At 42.4% G+C, this 19799-nt stretch overlaps 1 protein-coding gene across 3 annotated transcripts in view; it reads right to left on the reverse strand.

Annotated features, from left to right (window-relative positions):
* Positions 1–19799, reverse strand: part of LOC129092002 (signal-induced proliferation-associated 1-like protein 2) — a 78595-nt gene that overhangs the window by 25841 nt on the left and 32955 nt on the right. For all 3 annotated transcript variants that reach the window (XM_054599744.1, XM_054599743.1, XM_054599745.1), the window contains exons 3-9: positions 17820–17953; positions 16357–16545; positions 11366–11540; positions 11055–11158; positions 9300–9457; positions 8148–8724; positions 2163–2437 (exon numbers count right to left, since the gene is read on the reverse strand). In XM_054599744.1, the coding sequence (XP_054455719.1) occupies positions 2163–2437; positions 8148–8724; positions 9300–9457; positions 11055–11158; positions 11366–11540; positions 16357–16545; positions 17820–17953 (1612 nt within the window). The remainder of the gene's footprint in view (positions 1–2162; positions 2438–8147; positions 8725–9299; positions 9458–11054; positions 11159–11365; positions 11541–16356; positions 16546–17819; positions 17954–19799) is intronic.

The following is a 19799-nucleotide window of genomic DNA, read 5'->3' on the forward strand; positions in this document are numbered from 1 at the left end:
CTTAATCTGGAGGAATCACAAAATTAAGAAGAATTTAAAAAACAGTAAAGAGGAACACACACATCTCCGAGCCCCAACATGTGCTTATGAAAACATTTCTCCTTGTCTTGGTAGCAGTGTGGGCACATTGTCTGGAGGTCATGAGACTCTTGTCCATTGTTGTTAGGACTAACCCCCATCTCTCTGGCCACAGGGGACTGACTGGGGCCTTTGGGCCCCCGCTGAATTCCTTTCCTTTGAGATAATAATGGAGAAACTGGAGGACTTATTGTTGACTGCAACACTTTGGCAACTCAAAGACGCAGCAGCGAAAAAGAGTTGAGGGCCCTCTAGATTCTTCACCTGACCTCTCACCTCTCGATTTGTTGGAGACTTGGGAGAAAATTCACAGGACCCGAGACGTGATGGGACGACAATGAGAAACTGTTTCAGTGAGACAGGGAATCTCCCAGTAAAGCTCAACAGCTCTGACCAGTAAAGTCTTCTTGTGCACTAATCTCCCGATGCATCTGTCAGCAACGCCATATATGGGTCAAGCTCACTGAATTATGCATCATACCACCCATTATGGACATACAATATGATATAAAGATTTTTTAAACCATCTTCTATTGAATATGCCTTCACAGTTTTCTGTTTCTTCATTGAAACCAAGCTTGATGTCTTCCACTGGGACAAACACTGTGTCAGAAAACCACATCTCCACAGAGCCGGACGCGCCTTGGTCGACACATAAGAAGAAGTTTGTTTTGCTTGCTTTCTGCTTCCCTGAACTGCGATACACAAGGATTGTATCATCGTGTATCATCACTGCTCGTGGTAAGAGGATTAGACCTCGGTTCTGCCAGAGAAGCTGCTGTTTTGGATTCACAGACGGGGCATTTTCGCCCACCATCTAGGGGAGCAAATACGTTACTCCTCTGTTGCCAGACCACGACAAAAAGTTGAAACGCAGTTAAACGCATACCTAGTATGCAGTCTTTGACACAGTGACAAAGATACATACACACCGCTTTTTTAAGATCCTTTTCATACATGCTCTTCAGCAGACCGCCATTAATATCATTTTCTACACATATGCATTTACACTTAATCTTCTAGAAACAGATGTCATCTAAAGTCCTTCATCCAGCAGCCATGTATCAAGGGTCTTCAGAAATTCACAGGGTTAACACATATGCACACACAGTAAATGTGCATTGAGACAGTTCAATCACAATGCACATTCAGGTTTTGAATTTGACTTATTAGCACACAGCGTTAGCATTACCTGTAACATCACAAACAGAAAATGGGATCAACTTACTCTCTAGACACTTTCAAGTCATTTTGCTGTGGTTGTCTACCACAAAGTAGGAAAAAGCATTGTGTGATACACAAATTTGTCCGCCTGAAGCACAACCAAAGCAAAGATGTCCAAAAATGTGAGTGTGAAAGAGTGACGGATATGATTTCACTGTCTGTCGACAAAACAAGCAGATGTGCTTTCAGAACAAGCATTTTACACAGACTTCCATTTCTTCCGGTCACAAAAGACCATTTGAAATATGCTCATCTGCTTTATAACGGGAGCAATAAAGTCTCCCTGTGGGTGTGTGTCCCTAAAAAGCCAAACACTACCATCATAATTGCTGAAAAGAAGATTGGGCGAGTTTAGAAAAAAAAAAAAAAAAAAAAAGCAATCTGCAAATTTGAGCTGTCAGACAATGGCAACTCAAAATGCTCCTCTCATTATCATTAGGGAGAACCGCTGACCGTTCGTGTCTGCGTGACTCTACAGCGCTGCTGGAGCTTTCTCTTGCAACAAAGCCACATCAACACAAAGAGAGACCCCTCTCCAGAGAAATCAGCAGAGAACAACATCTACCCCTTTGCAACCAAAACAGTGTGTAAGCATTTCTTCATGCTAATCATCTCAAACATGAGAGCAAATGTCAAGCTAATTTACCCCAGCTGCATGGAAAAATGAGAAAAGGAAACTTCTCTTCTGTTATGACTTCAGACATTTTTGAGGAGCACCTGCTTCTCGGCTTCACTAACCACACACAAACTTCACAGACAATAGGAGGTCTACTTTTGTTTTGTAAGCATCTTTTGTCTGTAATGTTGTTAGAAAGTGTTTATCTCAAGTAAAAATAAAGAAACAAGAGGTGATGAGTTACCGTCTGGGCGCGCCGTCTTCATGAGGCTGGATTATAACCACTTTGACGCTGACGGATGTCCGCAGCAGGTCAATCATTTGTTCGTGGGTGAGAGTAGCGACGGCCACCTTGCAGATCTCCACAAGCCGGCTGCCCTGCCTCAGCCCCGCCTTCCAGGCGAAGCCGAAGGGCTCCACGTCGGCCACGATGCCCTCAAAGTTGACGTGGAAGCCGAGCTGGCCTAGACCGTTCCGACGCAGTGTCATCTCTGATGTCTCGCAGCCTCTGGTGGCAATCTGGAACAGGAATCAAAATGATTTGTTATCTACAATAAACGTACAGAAATGTTGTCTTGATTAAACTGATCAGGAGACATGAAGACGGCAGGACTTTAGAAAATAAAGTCCAAAACATGAAATGGATGCAATTACACTGAGAAAAACAGAAAACAAGTATGAGAGGGACAGAGAGAGACAGGGAGTTGAATGATCTTAATATCCCTTAATAAGAGCTTTCTAAGCAAATACAGTTTATTTCAAGAGCAGCCTTCAAATGGTGTACAATTTGCATATTTTCTCTTAGATGTGTGTGAAAAAAATACTATTAGAGCAGAGTAACATCCTGTCCTTCGGCAGAAGAGCACAGGCATGTTTGTCTAGCTAATTCAAAGATGGACGCTAATGAGCAGGTCCATGACAGAGCTAACTGGTTTAGCCTTAGCACACACAAACAAACAAACACACGCACACACACAAGCGCCTTACTCTGAGGACTACAGTGGCTTAGTGGGTGCTATGGGTGGAATTAGGATCAATGTGACTCCTGACAAACGGAAGTGTCCATAGAACTAAGTCCTAATAAACAGAGATAACTTCTGAAAAAAGCCCTTTGGAGCACAACATTTATTCACCAACACATCATCTGCATCAACTGACAGCTGATAAACACAAAATGATGTCTTCAGCCTTCTTTCCTCACAGTTCCGGATACTTGGCGGACAGTCGCTGTTTGTCCTATTGCGTGCTTGGGGGAAACATAAAGTTGGTTCTCGTCCAATCATGCACTTGAATGCAAATGAAGTTGCTCACTTTGCTCAGCGTTGGCTTGTCCTAAGCCTCTGCTTTAATTGAATTCTGGTTCAACTGAAGTTCAGACAACCCTCTTGCTTAAGGGGCATTAACATTTCAGTTAAAAAACACCAGACTGAGCCAAGATGAAAACATGCATCTGTATATATGTCCACCTTGATGATATGGAGCCACTGAGCTTATAGAATATAGACTACACTGCAGGGTGGGTACTCAGTGGGACTGGGAAAGTTTTCCTGTAACATTCACTGGAAAAAGAGCAAAAAACCTCTGCATCCAATGAGCTTTAATCACCCGTCAGATTAGTCTTGGTTCAGTTGTGGGTGACTGCCTCCATTTGCTGCAGAGTGGCAGCTGGCTTCAGGGACACATTAACTCAGACTACGGCCTGTCAACACTCCACCAGATTCTCACACTGGCAGAAACCCTATCCCGCTGTGTGAGAGGGGACCCGAGCCAACCATGATGGATCTCAGTGAGACGCAGCCCTAAAAACTTTATTTACTTAAGGAAGGACTCATCCTGTTGGTGAAATCAGTGAAGTCGCAGTCTTGCAATAAATAATTCCTCGAGGATCCAGTTTTCAAAGAGAGATGAAGCTAAAGCGCACTGGTGACTACACGATCCCTCTGCGTTCAACATCAAGGGCAATTGAAATATAAAAAGTGAAATGCAAAAGCTCTCTGGTGGCAAAGTCTGTAAGTAAATGACCTGTGCATGAAGGACATTGGCCTGAGTATAGGGGGACCATGAATCAATCCGCCCTTTTTAAGAAATTCATTAGGCCTAAATAATAGCTTTCTAAATGCTTTAATCAACGCCCATTATTCAGTCCATCCACTAAATTAATGTGCCCAGGTTCTCCTCCGCATGGCCAATATCCATAATGGGTGAATCTAACAGGACACTCATTCTCTCATAGGAGGGATTTGTGGCCTATAAAGTTATTTTGATGAAAGATGGTGGCATGAGGTGTAGCAGCGTGGATGACACATCTGAATGAGTGCCGACATAAAACTAAAACACTGCCCGAAAGTAACAAAAAGTTTCAGCCTGTAATGTATTGTCAAGTAGTGTTGCTGGCGTTGATCCGCAGTGAGAGGTTTGACAGTCAGAAGTAGCTCTGGCATGTTTCACAGACATGACAAAAACCTTGTCATCCCACTGAACTTCAAAGGACAGATTGGTGAAACTAGGGTCACCCATGTCCTCTGGGCTGAATATCTGTGAATCAATTCTAAATCTAGGACGAGGGCTTCCAGTGGGATGCGGCACAATATTTGCTTAATGTGGAAAGAGTAGCCCAAGCAAGACTTTGCTGATTAATTGATTGGTTGATTGACAGATAATAATAAATCAACAACACACATGGAAATCGATTTGTCATTTACGCTGTTAATTTAGAAAAAATAGAGATATAGATCTTGCTGCTTTTCTCTGTTATGTAGAACAGTAAATTGAATGGCTTTGGATTTTGGAATGAAAGTTGGACAAACCACTGTTTAGTGGAAATTTTAAAGAATAAACTATCTAATGATTAACCGATATATATAATAAATAATAATAAATTGCAGCCCCTTAACTGATAGATTATACTGAAAGAAACAATTATTGTCATTATCCAGTAATCTGCAGACCAATTTCTCAATCAACCAATTAGTGGTTTTTTTAAGTAGGATGTCAGAAAAAAGGGTAAAAATGGCTATAATAATTTACCACATCCAAACATGATTTAATCAAATACCTTTTTTAATCCAGTTTAACCCAAATTTTTTCCATATACTTACATATGTGATAAAAAAAGAGGAATTATTATATTTGAGAAGCTGCAACCAGTGAAGTTTTTCCTCATTAAATGTAGCTACTTTGCGTACTAGATTATACTGAAAGAAACAATTATTGTCATTATCCAGTAATCTGCAGACCAATTTCTCAATCAACCAATTAGCCGTTTTTTAAGTAGGATGCCAGGAAAAATGGCCATAATAATTTAGCACATCCAAACATGATGAATTCAAACACCTTGTTTTATCTGATCAACAGTCTTAAACCCAAACTGTTTCCATTTACTTACATATTTCATTAAAAAAAGGCATTGATTTATTATATTTGAGAAGCCTCTTTTTATTTAGCTACTTTGCATACTTATATTTCTTTCACTCAAATCAATAGCAGACATGGTGATTCGCTTTTAAATGTAGCCCTGCTGATAAATACAGTACATAAAGAAACACATAATGCGTGAGACTGCCTGTACTTTGATCAGGAAACAAAATAAACATGGCACCCGAGCCAAGATGACTTGTCTCATAAAAGCCGAACACGTGGCCACCCAGCTCAGCGACACCCTTGAGAGCAGGACGTTATCACAAAGCTTTTAGCTGTGCTCTCACACTGGGCTCCTCTGTGTGCTAGCATGACATCACAGGTCCGGCAGCCTGTAAATCCCCCCTCGATGAAACACGACTCGAGTCAACCTCTGGGACATTACAGACACCTTTGGGACAAAGTCTGCACGGTCAGCTCATACCCAAATGTGCTTACCGCTGCTGCTCCACTGTTTCTGGGAGAAACTCAAATATCAAGCCACTTATTAATACTTATTCTGAGCTTTGCCTGTGAAATATCCCTCACAAATCCCCTGGGTAAGTGGACAGTAAATGTGAGAGGATATTAGCATAGTGAATGAGGAAGCGACGTCCTTTGGCTAATCACAAATGCTAATGTATCCGGCTCTGTCCTCTCTTACGATGAGTTGAGCAGACACTGAATGACACCCGTGTCCTTTAAGATTAATTATGGTAAATACTTCTTTGGGATCTTGTGCTTTTTAGGGCAGTTGCAAAATCTTTGTGCTCGTTCTAGTTTCACTGCGAATAAGGTGATAACAAGAAAGGTGTAATTATCTCCTTCTATTGAAATCCTCAGAAGAATGAGGTTCTTTCTTATGCTTTCCACAGGAAATGGATTGTTACTCCCATGTTGTTGGCTGGACCAATGATATGCTGGCTGGGGTCTGTTGGAAATTTCTGTTCATGAGGTTGCCAAAGGGATAAGTGGAAGAGAGTATGCAGGCAGGCAGAAATAAGGTCATGCACAGCTCAGGTTTGGATTTTGGGATTCAACCTCAATGTTTTTTTTTAAGAAAACAAAGGTTTGCCTGATTAGAGTTTCAGTAAACAAACCATGGAAACTAGAATTAAAAAAAAGCAAGCCTACGCAGCTAAACAAGCAGCGGAAACAAGGCATCGGATGCCAGCGTCCAGGCTGACAAACCAGGTGTTGTTCCTTTTTTTTTATAGACTTGCAGACCCCTCAAAAGAAAACAACACAATGTAACCAGGGCCACGGATTGTAGATGGGCATGGCAGAACTTCAGAGTAGGTTTGAGAGAAATTGAACTAAGTGGATAGCTCTCAAAAGGAGTGAAGTAGTGAGGCCAAGTGATATCTATTCTTAGTCTTTCAGACACAAAAAAAATGTGCGTTTCCTCTCCTCCCCTTAAAAACTGGGTTGGTGTCCTGTTTAAGCTACCTTCTGCTGTACCTGCGCCTAGACTTCCGCAAAATTTAACAATGGGCCAAAATCCCATCATCGCTAATCCCCTACTCACATTAAATGAACTGTCTGGGAGTGGCTCAAGCTTTTTTTTTTTTTGGTTTATCCTGATCAAGCGCGAGTCAACATCTGTCCTTGTATGACCTAAACGTTTAACTGTACACCTCTGATGATCTTGTGTGATGAGCCAAAGAAAGCGATCAACATGAGGTCCATAATCCTCTCTTGACTCCATTGATTTCACTTTACAGGTTCACATTCATGTGACATCCCCGTTTCTGGACAACCCAGACAGATGAGGGGGAAGTCAGGAAGGGGAAAGAAAAAAAAGATGGGGGAAAAAAACAGAAGGAAAGAAAATAAAATACCAGAATTGAGTTGCAACACATGAGACTTGACAGGATAGATATATAGGTTAAGCAAGCAACAGTTCTGCTGACATAATGATGAAAATAGAATAACAAGGTTTGTGGTAAGTAGTAAAGCTACAATGGCAGGAGCAATATTTGCAGAATGCATTGTTTCACCACAGAGCTACCACAACTATCCCAAAGAAAAATGCCTTAAATGTGCACCATTTAAAATAAAGGCAGCCATTTTCCTTCACATGCGACTTATGTGTGAAACACAGTCAAACTAGATTTACTGGGCAATTCTGATGACATACTGCTACTCTGTGTTCCATGGAAGTTATTTATAGGTATCTTTTTGATCAGCATATCCCGGTGAATATCTTTTCAAATAGTTATTTGTTATTAGATTTTGAGACCAAAATTTCTACAAAGCGGTTCTCATAAGATACGAAAAAAGCCATTTCATTTAAATTATTATTTAAAGGGCAATATCACTACCCAAAAGTTTGTCCGTGAGCCATATTATAGATAAGGCTACAACAATTTGGCTGCCTCAGCAATGTAGATCAAAGAGAAAAAACAATGCAAATGACCTCTTGTTGTTTCCAAAAGAGTGACCAAGCTGGGCACATCATGTATATGCATTTATTTTTTGTGCTTTCCTTTTTCACAAACACTGCCTGTGTATGAACAGAAAAAGGTGCCATGTATTATGCCAACATGGGCTGCACCTTGTCTGATTCATTAAAACTGTTTTTGACGCACCACTGTTAAGACGAGATAATTGATCTTACTGTAATAGGCTCGATACAACAAAGACAAACTGGATGCCAAACTAAGACGAAACCCTCTATTAGCCACTGAGAATGATTTACTCCCTCTTTGTTTTCAAACGTCTTTGTGTGGTGCGATTAGAGACCGATACTGAAGACATGGGCATACAGAATGATACAACAGATCAGCTTGCCTCCCCTATGGTCTAATCTAATAGACATTGAGGATCTTACCTCTAGTCTTTGCACCATCTCCCTGATGTCCTCTCCGCAGTTGTCATGTGCAGACATCATGACACACTCCCCGCGCTCATAGAAGATCTTAATGCTCATAATCCCTGAGGTCCATCCGATGACGTCACGACAAGAGCAGTTGAAGACCACGTTTTTTGATTCCTCCTCGATGAGCACAATAAACTCATTGGATATGCCGAGCAAGCAGTCCACGTCCATCGACTGGCCAAAGTCCCGGGCCCGGACGCTCCAGGTGATGGCTCCCACGCTCCACAGATGTGCATCCTTCCTGGGTTTCACCTTCTCCTTCTTCTTGGCTCCGAGAGTGATGAAGCTGAATTTGACAGCGGAGTCAATAGTGGCTGTGCTAACAAAGTTCTCGGCCAGGTCCTTCAGGTACTCCTGCCGCGTACGAGTCGCCATGGCTCGGAACTTCTCTGACTTGTGTGCGGCGTTTTCTCCATTGATGACCTTGGCGAGCAGGAAGTCCCTGAAAACGGCTGACTTTGGGAAAGTTACAGACTTGGGAATAGGGGGGCCGAATGGAGGCACGTCTTTAGACCTCGACACGGCAACGCTGGAAAACAGGAGGGAAACAATAAATCACAAGCAGTGGCGACAGTTAAGAGAAAGTTAGGAAGTGAACGAGTATTTAACTGTACGTGTAATAAAGACCGTTGAAATGATATGGCTTTCAGGGAAATGATTTCTGTTGGAAAGACTGAGAGGAGCTCAGACTAATCTTGCTCTGTTCAATGCTATGTTATTAACGAGTGTTGTCTTTACTTCAGAAACACTCGAGGAGAGAGTTGTAAGTCATAATTTCAAGGTGTCTCTGAAGATAATAACTGTATCATCAGTGAACAGATGAAAAGAGCCCTGTGATTCCCGCACATTACTACAAAGTCATGCCAGAAAACCACAGAAAGCACTCAGCAGGCTATTATTATTCTTTCAAATGAAGTGCTCTTAAAAGTTCATGTAGAGCCATTTGGCATGAAGACATTTATGAAACGAACATCAAAAGATAAAAGCATTCCCATTAATTGTCTTGAGGATTTTAGTTTGCTTGTTAATCCATGGTGAGGCGCTCTAATGTTTGGTGTTTTTTTCTTCCCTTGGGTATAATTTTGAGAGGGCCTTGCTATTTACCTGTAGCAGACGTTATCAGTGCACGGTTTGTGGACCTTGACGATGACAAACACATGTTGGAAATGAGAGCGGATGTGTTTCGGAGTGAAAGGAAGGGCCCCGGGCTCCTGGAATACGATGGTGACGATATCATTGCCAATATGCCTCTTCCTTAATAACTAGAAAAAAGAAGGGAAAAATGGAGTCAAATACAAGGAGAAATAGCATTACATAAACGGTGAATATAGTACAATAGTGCAAGAGTACACCGATTTATAAACATCCAATCTTTAAGATTAAGTTTGGAATAAAATAAAAGTATCTTTAAAGCAAGATTTTCAATGTTTTGTTTAACAAAGTAGCCGAACTATGATTTGTAGGTCTGCGATCGATGGCGGGACTTTCAATTATGGGATATGGGTAAATGATAAAATAAAGTATAAATAAAGAAGAGACACAAAGGCTATGGAACTGACTTGTTGTCAGTTACAGAGCAAAATCTATTTAGATTTCTAACATTAGCTACCATCAGCCACCACAAGCTACTGGTCATACCACATCAAGTACGTTGTAGCGCAGAGCCTCAGAGTATTCTGAATTCAACAAGGGTGCAACGTTTCATTGATAATCAATTAATTGTGAAATTTGTAAGGGGAATAGTGTGTTATTTCTTCTTTCAAAAGTTACATAGCCTAGTTTTACGGTGTAGCTAAGCAATTTTTTGACTAAACCATTGAGTTACAGTTTAGGTTTTGAGGAAAAGCCACAAAAGAACATCTCCAGACTGTTTGAAAGCATTTGAGGCGACAAGTCAAGGGAAATTAAGTCCCCACAACATTTCAATGGCGTATGACAAATTGAATGTTATGTCTGTTGAGACCAAGATAAAGGGCTTTTTTGGATGAGGGCATTGCATCCTGCCAACACAATTAAGGCTTTTTTTGGGTGAAGGAGACATTCCCTCAAACCCAATTCAGAGTGCTTGCATTGTTGCATTGTGAAGATAGTTAACCTCATTCTGTGGCTGGTATACAGTTGTCATTGAGGGTCAGCAGGAGGCTGAAACAAGCAGGATTACCCGGTTCAGAGGTGAAATGGAAAGGATGAAGAGATGAGGGGGGTGAGCGCTGCCTACAGAAGATTACCACCAGGGATTAAATTAAACTATCCCACTTCAGGACATACAATCGTAGGAGGAGGAAATACTCAGACATTTTGCTTCTACATGATGGATTAATTCCTGCAGTGCTTCACTGTAGATCCTGAACCTGAAATCACTCACTTCCTTCTTCAGTGTCTTCACTGTTAAAATCTCTGCAGGGTTGTACCCACAGGTTTTATTATGGGCTCAAAAAGTACTTCCATAGAAGCAGTGCAGAGACTAAAATGGTGAACCTCTGTAATTGCGGCTTTATCGGGCCATCGCTCGCCATTCCACCACTACATCCACTTAATTCCACTTGTTAGCGCAGACAGACAGAGAGGCCCATCTAATACCACGTTGGGTCCAGCCCCTGGGGATGCATTGATTAAAATCCTACTGTGGGGTACCGTTACTATGGCAATGCTCATGCTTTCAACTGATAGGTCATTACCGGGGCAAAATGAGTCTCTAGGGAAGATTGGCAGGAGCTGGGATTCAAGAAATCCTCAAAGGAAGCTTCTTAGGGACTTATTACCACCATTAGACACCGGCTCACCACACAGTAAAGTAAACATGGTGGTCCTCTGAAGAGGGGTCGGGGGGGGAAAGCGTTGAGTGTAGAGTTTACTGACCTGCTGTCTGTTGTTGGGTGTGTAGGGGAGCATGGTGGACACGTGAAACATCAGCTCATAGTCCTTATAGGTGGTGTAGAGAGAGTGTGTGCCTGTGGAGTCCGCTTTAACACAAAATACCATTGTGTTAGATAAGCTGATAATGTCATTAAATAGAAAACAAAACTGGGGTTACTTAAACTTTGAAAATAAATTTACATCCCTAAAAAAAAGCAATAAGTGACAGAGCAGAGCATCTGCACTCAGCAGGATTAGGAGTGAGTGGGCTTGCACTTTGTGAATGTTTTCGTCTGATGCGTCGCCTGTCTTACTCTTGTTATCCAGCTGCGCTCTGTACTTGGTGAAGCCTTTGAGGCGCACCCTCTGGCCGAGCAGATCCAAGAACTCCTCCAGCGCCGGTCCAGCACTCTCGTTGTTGTACATCTCCTCCTCTGTGCTCTGGCCCGCCTTGCAGTAAAGCACTCCCACCTTGTGCTGGAAGCTTAGCTGGAAGGAGAAACATACAGACACTCAGCGGGTAAGTATCATTTCCTGTCGCTGAAACGTATCACGCACGCCACACTCATGTACATGCTGTACATTATGCACTCAGAGCATGCAAAGCGCCCACTTTCCATCATGTCACAGCTAATGTGAAGGCCTTCATAGCCCCTTCTAGGAGGGAGCTGAAATCCCCTTTTGCGAAGCCAGGCTGTGAACTCTCAGGAGCTCTGAGCAGAGCATAAATCAAGCCCAGCTAATAGCTGCTACTTAAGAGCAGCTGTGGAGCAATGAGGGAGGGAAGTACAGACAAATAGCAGGATAGCTTTGGTATATGGCGTAAAACTCTGTAAGCTGCCGACAATAGCATTTAAATGTTTTCTGAAAAAGAAAACCTTCCTTATGCAACACTTATTTTTGATAAACTAACCAAATATGAGACATTGAACTTCCAAACACATCACTAATAAAACTCTTGATTCAGCCATTGTTCAACAAAGAGTGCCTCAAAAAAGATAAATGTCTTATTCACAAAGAGGTATATTTATAGATCTACACAAGCCTGCCAAATCTCACAGATTCACTCACTGAGAGCATTAATATTATCCAGAAATGACAGGTCTGATATGAACCTGTCTCACGAAGAGGCAGGAAGAAAGAAAAACATCCGGAGTGATTCTTCTCGCTCGGCGAGAGTGAGAGCCCTCTCCACCAACATGAATCTTTCATGGCTTACATCTCCCCGATGACGGCAAAGAAAGAGAGTAAAAGGGGGGGAAGAAGATGAAAAATGGCACCCTTGCATTTGGCACCTGTTACCTAGATTCACAGCTGAGGACAGCGGGGTCTTGAACCCAGGGAAAATGTGTCAATACAGAGAAACAAAAAGGATTTCTCTGAGTGTGACAGCCAGCAAATTGATCCATATACCGAAACAAATTGAGATTGTCTTTTCTCTCCGTTATAGGTTATCTGTTCCCGGTGTGCTTCTGACACTGTTGTCATGATGACTTCCTCCATCAGGCAGCCTGAGCTCTGCACTAGAGCTCCTGTGGTGGACGAGAAAGCTATTATAGCATCAGGCCCAGTGGAAATGGCCTGATGTGCAATGATGAGGTCTTCTATTTTTCATCCTGCATTATATGGGCTCACTTAACCTCCCGTTCCCCTTAACAGCCTGGCCGACGGCAAGGACAATCGCATTGCCCTTTGGTGCTGCAAATTTGTCACTGCCTCAAAAGTGCAAACACATCAGGACACATATACAGATGAGTAATGCTCCCGAGGTAAAGCTCATTGTGTAACCGCCTTTGATGTGTTTTTTTGTTGGTGGCATCAGCTTCCGATGAGCTAGTGCACCCATAACAGCTTTATCCTATTTAACGGATACGTGATTAGCTAAAAATCTGGGCATTTTCTGTCCTTAGATATCTTTTCCCCTAATGTTCATCCCCCTCAATCTATCCAAAGCTGGAGGGTGCAGAAAACAGTTCGCCCCTCTCCTTCTCTTAAGCAAAAAAAAAAAAAAAAAGAAACTACAAAAATGCAAAGATAGAAAGATACTTAATGAGCGGAGAGAGAAATGAGGACAGCGTTCCCCTTGGAGAGCTCTGAGACGCACCTGAGGGATACAGCAGTGCCCTAACACAACACACAACATCACTGTGACATCTGTCTGCACTGCAGTGTCCCCGATGCGGCAATAAGAAAATAAAAATATTCCAAAACATGGCTCCTAAAACCTGGCTACAATCCTCATGAGTCATTACACAAATTGAATTTTGTGCTGTTTTTTGGGGTCGGACGTGTTCAAGTTCTGCAGCGACATTATCTAAAACATGGAATGTAAATGTGGGGAAGAAATGAAGGGGAATTAATTCTGGTAAGGGTGTAATTTCACAAACTTAATCCTTAGTCAAAGTCATGACAAGGGATTGATTTACACAAGGGAGAGGTGACTGCAATAACAGCCTCGTAGGGGGTAGATTACTCTATTGAACTTGTGGAACAAATCTCACTAAAGCCTGAATTATACTTCAGAGTTGAGCTGTCGCTGTGGGCATCAGGAGTGATTTATGGTCCTGCAAAGGCTTTACCTGTTGACTGAGGTAAGTAAACTTGAAAAGCTGCGTTGGCAGTTGGGCGGTGTTATGCATTTATTCTTTCTTTCCACGTTACGATACGGAGTTCTGCATTGAGAATGGTTTTCTCTGTTAGATAGAAGGTAATTTGTTCAGCATAATTGAGAGGGAAAGATTAGTAACCTTCCTCTGACCTCGTCGATGTTGTCTCTGCTATCACCAAACACTCCTATGTGTAGTTACATGCAGACACCTGCAGGCTAGCCTTTATCTTGCTCATATTCTTGCTGTTTTTTTAATCAGGAATTATAAATTAAAGCTTAAAATTACATTTTTAATCCTGAAACCGATGCAGATGATAAACAGTTTCTATTAAACACGAATTCTGTCATCTCCCAAGATTTTTAGCCTCGAGATGGAAACACATTTGACATCGATGGCTTTCTTAGAAAAATGTGTCATTTGTGATTTCTAACAGCTAAAATCACATCTCAGAAATCTGATTAACTTCCAAATGCTTTCCCCAGTCCATCAGCACACAGCCAGACCACTGTGATCTACAACGCGATCTAAAGTACATTCACATGCGCTCTGTTCTCTTCTTACATCCAGGGCCATTACAACACTGCTTTCAGGGATTTTCTTTCTGCAGAGCTGATCATGAGGTTATTGTGAAGATTGTCTGGCTGCGGGATACACTCATTCACCAGACGCGCTTTCTGTTCACAGCAAAAAGAAGCCTTTTCACACACTCCGACACAAGGACTAACCTCTCCTCAACGTCTCGCACAGCTTTACGGTGAAATAACATTATGCATTCAAACAAACAAAAACAGGCCAGGCAGACCACTCTACATCCGAGTTGCAGTTGTCCTGTCCAATAACAGCTTCCTCACATAAACACATAAGAAAGGGAGGTGAAAGTCCGGCTGGGTGAAAAAGAAGATTACGGGGTCGGTTGACGTATTAAACATTTGCAAGGCAAGCATAACATTAATGATTAAAACAGGAGTGTACAAAAATACTGATGTCCAAATCTAAAAGTGGCCTCCACTGGGCGTTGGGTTTGAGGTCTGTGAGGAGGAGTGCCAGTTGGAGGAGCTTAGAGCCCCACTTAGCCTGGGCTCTCCTCCTCTGAAAGTAGTTTCTGCGATTACTTTCTTTTTTTCCTCCCTTATGTGTCAGTTTCGGTCTTATATCAAAGTCTTTATCTGCAGACAGTCTCTCATACCAAAGGCAGGGGGAGGCAGGTGAACAAACTCCTGTATCAGCTCCTTGAGATCTGGGAGGAAGCACTTCCTAGCGCACTTACTTACAAAGTTACTTTGCGATAATTGGATACACAGAGTCTGTCATCATCTTAAGTGCATTTAACTTGCTTTGGAGAGGACACTACACTGCTCTTGTTTGTGGGTGTAACAAAATCTTAATATACTAGAGGGACACGGCTGACACTTTCTATTATAAGAGCCTTTCCCCTGTCAAAAGCAGGGATGGGCTCATGCTAATGAATGTAATTACACTAATAAGCAGCCAATTCTCTGATAGAAAGACAAGCAATACGGCACTAGCTAATCTCCCCCACGCTCCTTTCCATCTTGCAGTTTCATTAGATGAGAAATTAAAGGCCTTAAGATCACAAAATGAATCCATCTCTGACACCTGTGACTGCAGAGAGCCCATATCACTAATAGCCATTTTATTCAAACAGAGATGATGCAAGATGACATCCTCCGCCGTGCAGGCAGAATACCAAATCACCTGCTCTCAGATGAAGTAAGTCGTCAAGAAGCGAGTTACTTTCGCTTGCGTCTATCAGCAGAAAATGCGTTCAAAGTAGTCGATGATGACTACGGAGAGTGTGGGATTCATACTGATTCTAATTAAGTGTGATATTGGCTGTCTTGTGGATCCACGCGGGAGCCCGTGTTCATCTATAATAAGCAGCCCACATATGGGATCCTGCTATTTGAAGTTAATCCCTCCCGTTGCCTTCTATAGCTGACGCAAAGGTCAGAAACAGAGACAGATATACTTCAATATAAGATCTATATCATAATATCAATACAGTACGTCGTAATCTAATTCCAAGACATTATTCATAATAATGATTAAAATCAAACAACTGAAAAATCGGTGTGGAGGAGACTTAATAGCCTACAGCTTTAACTTCCTTAAAAGGATTAATCCAACACCTCGGGAAATGTGCTAAGAGTTAGAGTGGAGTATTGATACCACTCTCATATCTGTCTGTTGAATATGAAGCTATACAGCCAGCGGCTGGTTAGCTTAGCTTGGCATAAAGACTGGAAATTGGGTTAAACAGGTAGCCTGGCTCCATCAGACGATAAGAAAATCCACCTACAAGCACCACTTAAGCTCACAAAATAACAAGTTTGTTTTATCCGTACAAAAAACTTGGAATTATATAAAAAATTTGCTTTTATGGGGTTTATGTAAAGCACTATTTCTTGTCCGGACTCAGTGATTCCTAGAATCTCCGCTGGTTGCCTAGCAACCTCACAGTGACTCAAGTAAGCGACAGTGTCAAGACATCAAGTATTTAACTAATTAAATCTGCAATTTTTTCCTCTACTGTCTTTGAAAGCAAATAGATAAATCTCCCTCAAAAACAAAAGTCCCTGATCAAGACTCTTCGCCACAGATTGCTCCAGTGCCGCTCAATCATCATCAAGTCTGTGGTGGCACTCAAAGCACTGAGGACATCTCGATGTACTCACCCCCTGCTCGTCCAGCTTCAGTAGCTGCTCCGGGACCTTGGGGGAGTTGAGGGCCAGCCTCAGACACTGGATATTTATCTCAGGGATGACGTATTCGAGCACCTCTTTCAGCGGCAGGCCGCGGGCCGTCCCGTGTCTTGCAGTGGACGGAATGGCATCCTCCAGGATGGCTCCACGGAGTGTGGTCAGCTGGCAGAAAAGAAAAGATGATAAGGTTTGATCCAGTTAAGCCAAGTGTCTTTCGAGGTCTCGATGTCCCCCGTTTCCATGATGGTCAATATGGGATTTTATTCATTTGGATCTCATTGAGCCATTGTATTTTTATTTCAATATGTTGGAAATGAAATCCAGGCTTATAACTGGCTGCTGTGGGAGCCAACAATAATATCCTTTTATGTTGTGCCATATTATTCAGGGCAATGGCTCCATTACGGCTCCATTGAAAGGCATTAGGGAACTCACATTCTAAATAATTAAGACAAGCTAACTGCGTACTAGATGTTAAGTGGTATTTTACGCGTAAGGTCATTAATGTGCCGGTAAACGTTCGACCAACAGCTTCAGAACACCCACTCTGTAACCCTGCGTTGTTGTTTTGGAACATCACAGACACACATACGCCCATAAATCTAATTTCCATCCACAGAGCCCGTGGACTTGAATGTCAGCAGTCAATGGCTGTCCGACAGAGAGGCTCTCCGAAAGGCAGATTACTTAAGAGACTCTGAGAGGGAAGGGAGAGCGAGAGTGGTGCAGAGAGGCAGAGAGCGAAGGGGCTAAATGATAAGAGTACAGGCAAATAGACGCTCCAGCGGTTTGGGGAGTTAAACATTGTGTGCGTGCTACTTGCAGGGCTACCGTGACCCAGATACATTGTCTTATCGTGGGGCGTGGTGCCTTACCAAGAATGGTGACATTTTCCTGCCTGACACATCTGTCCTAGCTGAATTATTCAGTGGGTGAGACCACCCTGCGTCAATCAAGGAGAGGTTTCTCGGACCACCAGGGACAGTGGGACTGTCCAATCTCAGGTTGTGGATGAATCCCATTGTGAGTGTATATGTGAGCGCGCATTGGGGGATCACGCTGACTCCGATAGACTGCATCAGTGTTTGCATGGCTGGACAACTGAGTCACAACTGGCATCGAATCACTGGGCACATTACGGTGCAAGGAGCAAATTTAGGAGCAGGGAGAGCTGGAAGAAGCCTCCCCTTGTTTTCAGGGGTACTGAAGCATTCCTGCACTCCTGTGCTGCACGAACAAGCCCTGAACTGAGAGACCTTGACATTGAATGCAATATACGAGAAACATCCTTTAAAAGCATGACCTGGCTCGTTAAGTCAATTCTTTAACTGAGCGATAGTAATCAGGTTTGTCCTACAAAGCAGCCGTAATAGTTCTACGCTGACTGAAGACGACACGCAGTGGAGAATAGGTGCACCTTGGTGTGTTATAGTTACCTGACTGGTTCTGAAGGTGACTCGATAGTTGTGCTGCATTCCGTCTTTCTCCTTCCCGTCGTCCAGCCTCTCCCTGCGGACGCTGACTGCCACAGGGCCCAGATTGTCATCGACCCCAAAGTAGTTTTGATGCTCTGAAGGTCAAGGAAAGAAAGATGGGGATTAAAACACACATTTAAAGACCTGAGTTGACATCAACTTCACCGAATTGACAATCCTCTGGTTCCAAGAGATCTTTCAGTATGAGAATCTATAATCTTTTTCAAATCTATTCAAATCACTGCTTTTGCTCCAACAGAATATAATTTTATGTTACTGACCCCAGACATTAATTATTATTTTTTTGTATAAAAAAACCCCTCTGTGTGCAGATTGGACTAGCTGTGACACTGAATACAGCAAGCAGCAGGGGTCCAGTGTAAATAGATTCACTTTGGATTAAAGCCCGGCGTGTAGTGGAAGCACTGGGATTTAAAAAGAAAACAAACAAATAAAAATAGAGCTCTGGAGAGTTTGACCTGCCCTGACCCATCACTGACTCAAATACTCAAAACAACATTGCACCTGTCACGATATAAAACACATTTAGAGCAAAGTATTCTTACGGTATTAAAATTAAGTATTATCTTGGGCATGTTTTTGTTTTTGTTTACAATGATTCAGTATCCAATATGAATGTTTTAGATTATTCATTTCGAAGCGATGAATTTACGGTCCCACCACACACACACACACACACACACACACACACCTGTATATTGGTGACCCTCTGAACTACCAGAGAACAACATTTATAGGAGGCTTTTTGTATCTGGACTCAACCCACAACAGATAGACCCACACCTGCTTCTGTACGTAGGAGCAGGCTTAACAAACCATGCTAAAATTAAGGGTTACATCACTCAAGGTCATCTTTGCTTTTGTATGTCATATTGCTTTCATTAGATAATTGACTGCACGGAGAGGAAGAACATATGGGGAGAGACAGACAAGGCAAAGTTGCCTGGCTTCATTTAAACCCGGTGGTTGCATGGTATGTGCCCTAAACCACTAGACCACCAGGAGGTCCCCTGGTCAGTATTTGTGTCCTTTAGGGGAAAGTACGCAGAACACTTTTTAACATTTATGTCAACGTTTACAGGCTGGCTTGGTAGACGGATGTTATTTAGATGATAGTTACACATCAGACTGGCATCAAATTCTGACCCGTAATGTTGTCAGAGGGGCACCAAATGTGTCCTTTTGTCCAACACTTATATTATAAACACAAATGGTCAGCTCTTCAGGAAGTGTCTTCTGATGTATTTTGGTAACCCCCTCAACTCTCCTGTACTCAAAAGTGACACACTATGTCAGAAGCAGGATGCATACTTTGAGGACACTTTCCTCTTTTTTTAGCACTGTTACGAATGTTTTGATTGTTCTTTCCAGCAGGTTTTTAGGTTTAAAAGACAAATGTGATGAACACAAGGGGGGACTTTTAATCTTTTCATTTCCAAGCATTGTAAACACCAGAACTCATTTATGTGTTAACATTAAGTAAAGTATTCAGTTTGAAATTCATTATAACTGCCTAAATGTGGCAGTCAAAATACAGTTTACTTAATGAGAACATCACAAAGATATAGTGTCATGACCAAACATTTCTTTTGTGTTAGTCTGAAAAAGGTCTGCGTATGTGTGTTATGTATGTGTAAGTGTGTGTTTAGGACATGGACAGGAGTTGAGCTTTGCACACAAAAAGCGATGCCTTGAGCAAACACCCCCTAATCCAGGCTAAAGCCGGGTAGAAAGACCTGGATTCAGCAGACAACAAAAGAAAAACCTCAGCAGGGACTCAAAGCACTGACATTCGCAAAGAGATTCCTGCAGAAGTTTTCACATTGCATCCATGCTGCGTAGAGCATGCAACGTAAATACGCAGATTCATGTCACCGTGGCATTAACGTCGGGGCAAAGCGCGTATCAGCATGAATAATA

The sequence above is a fragment of the Anoplopoma fimbria genome, chromosome 6, assembly GCF_027596085.1.
Source record: "Anoplopoma fimbria isolate UVic2021 breed Golden Eagle Sablefish chromosome 6, Afim_UVic_2022, whole genome shotgun sequence".
Lineage (NCBI taxonomy): Eukaryota > Metazoa > Chordata > Actinopteri > Perciformes > Anoplopomatidae > Anoplopoma > Anoplopoma fimbria.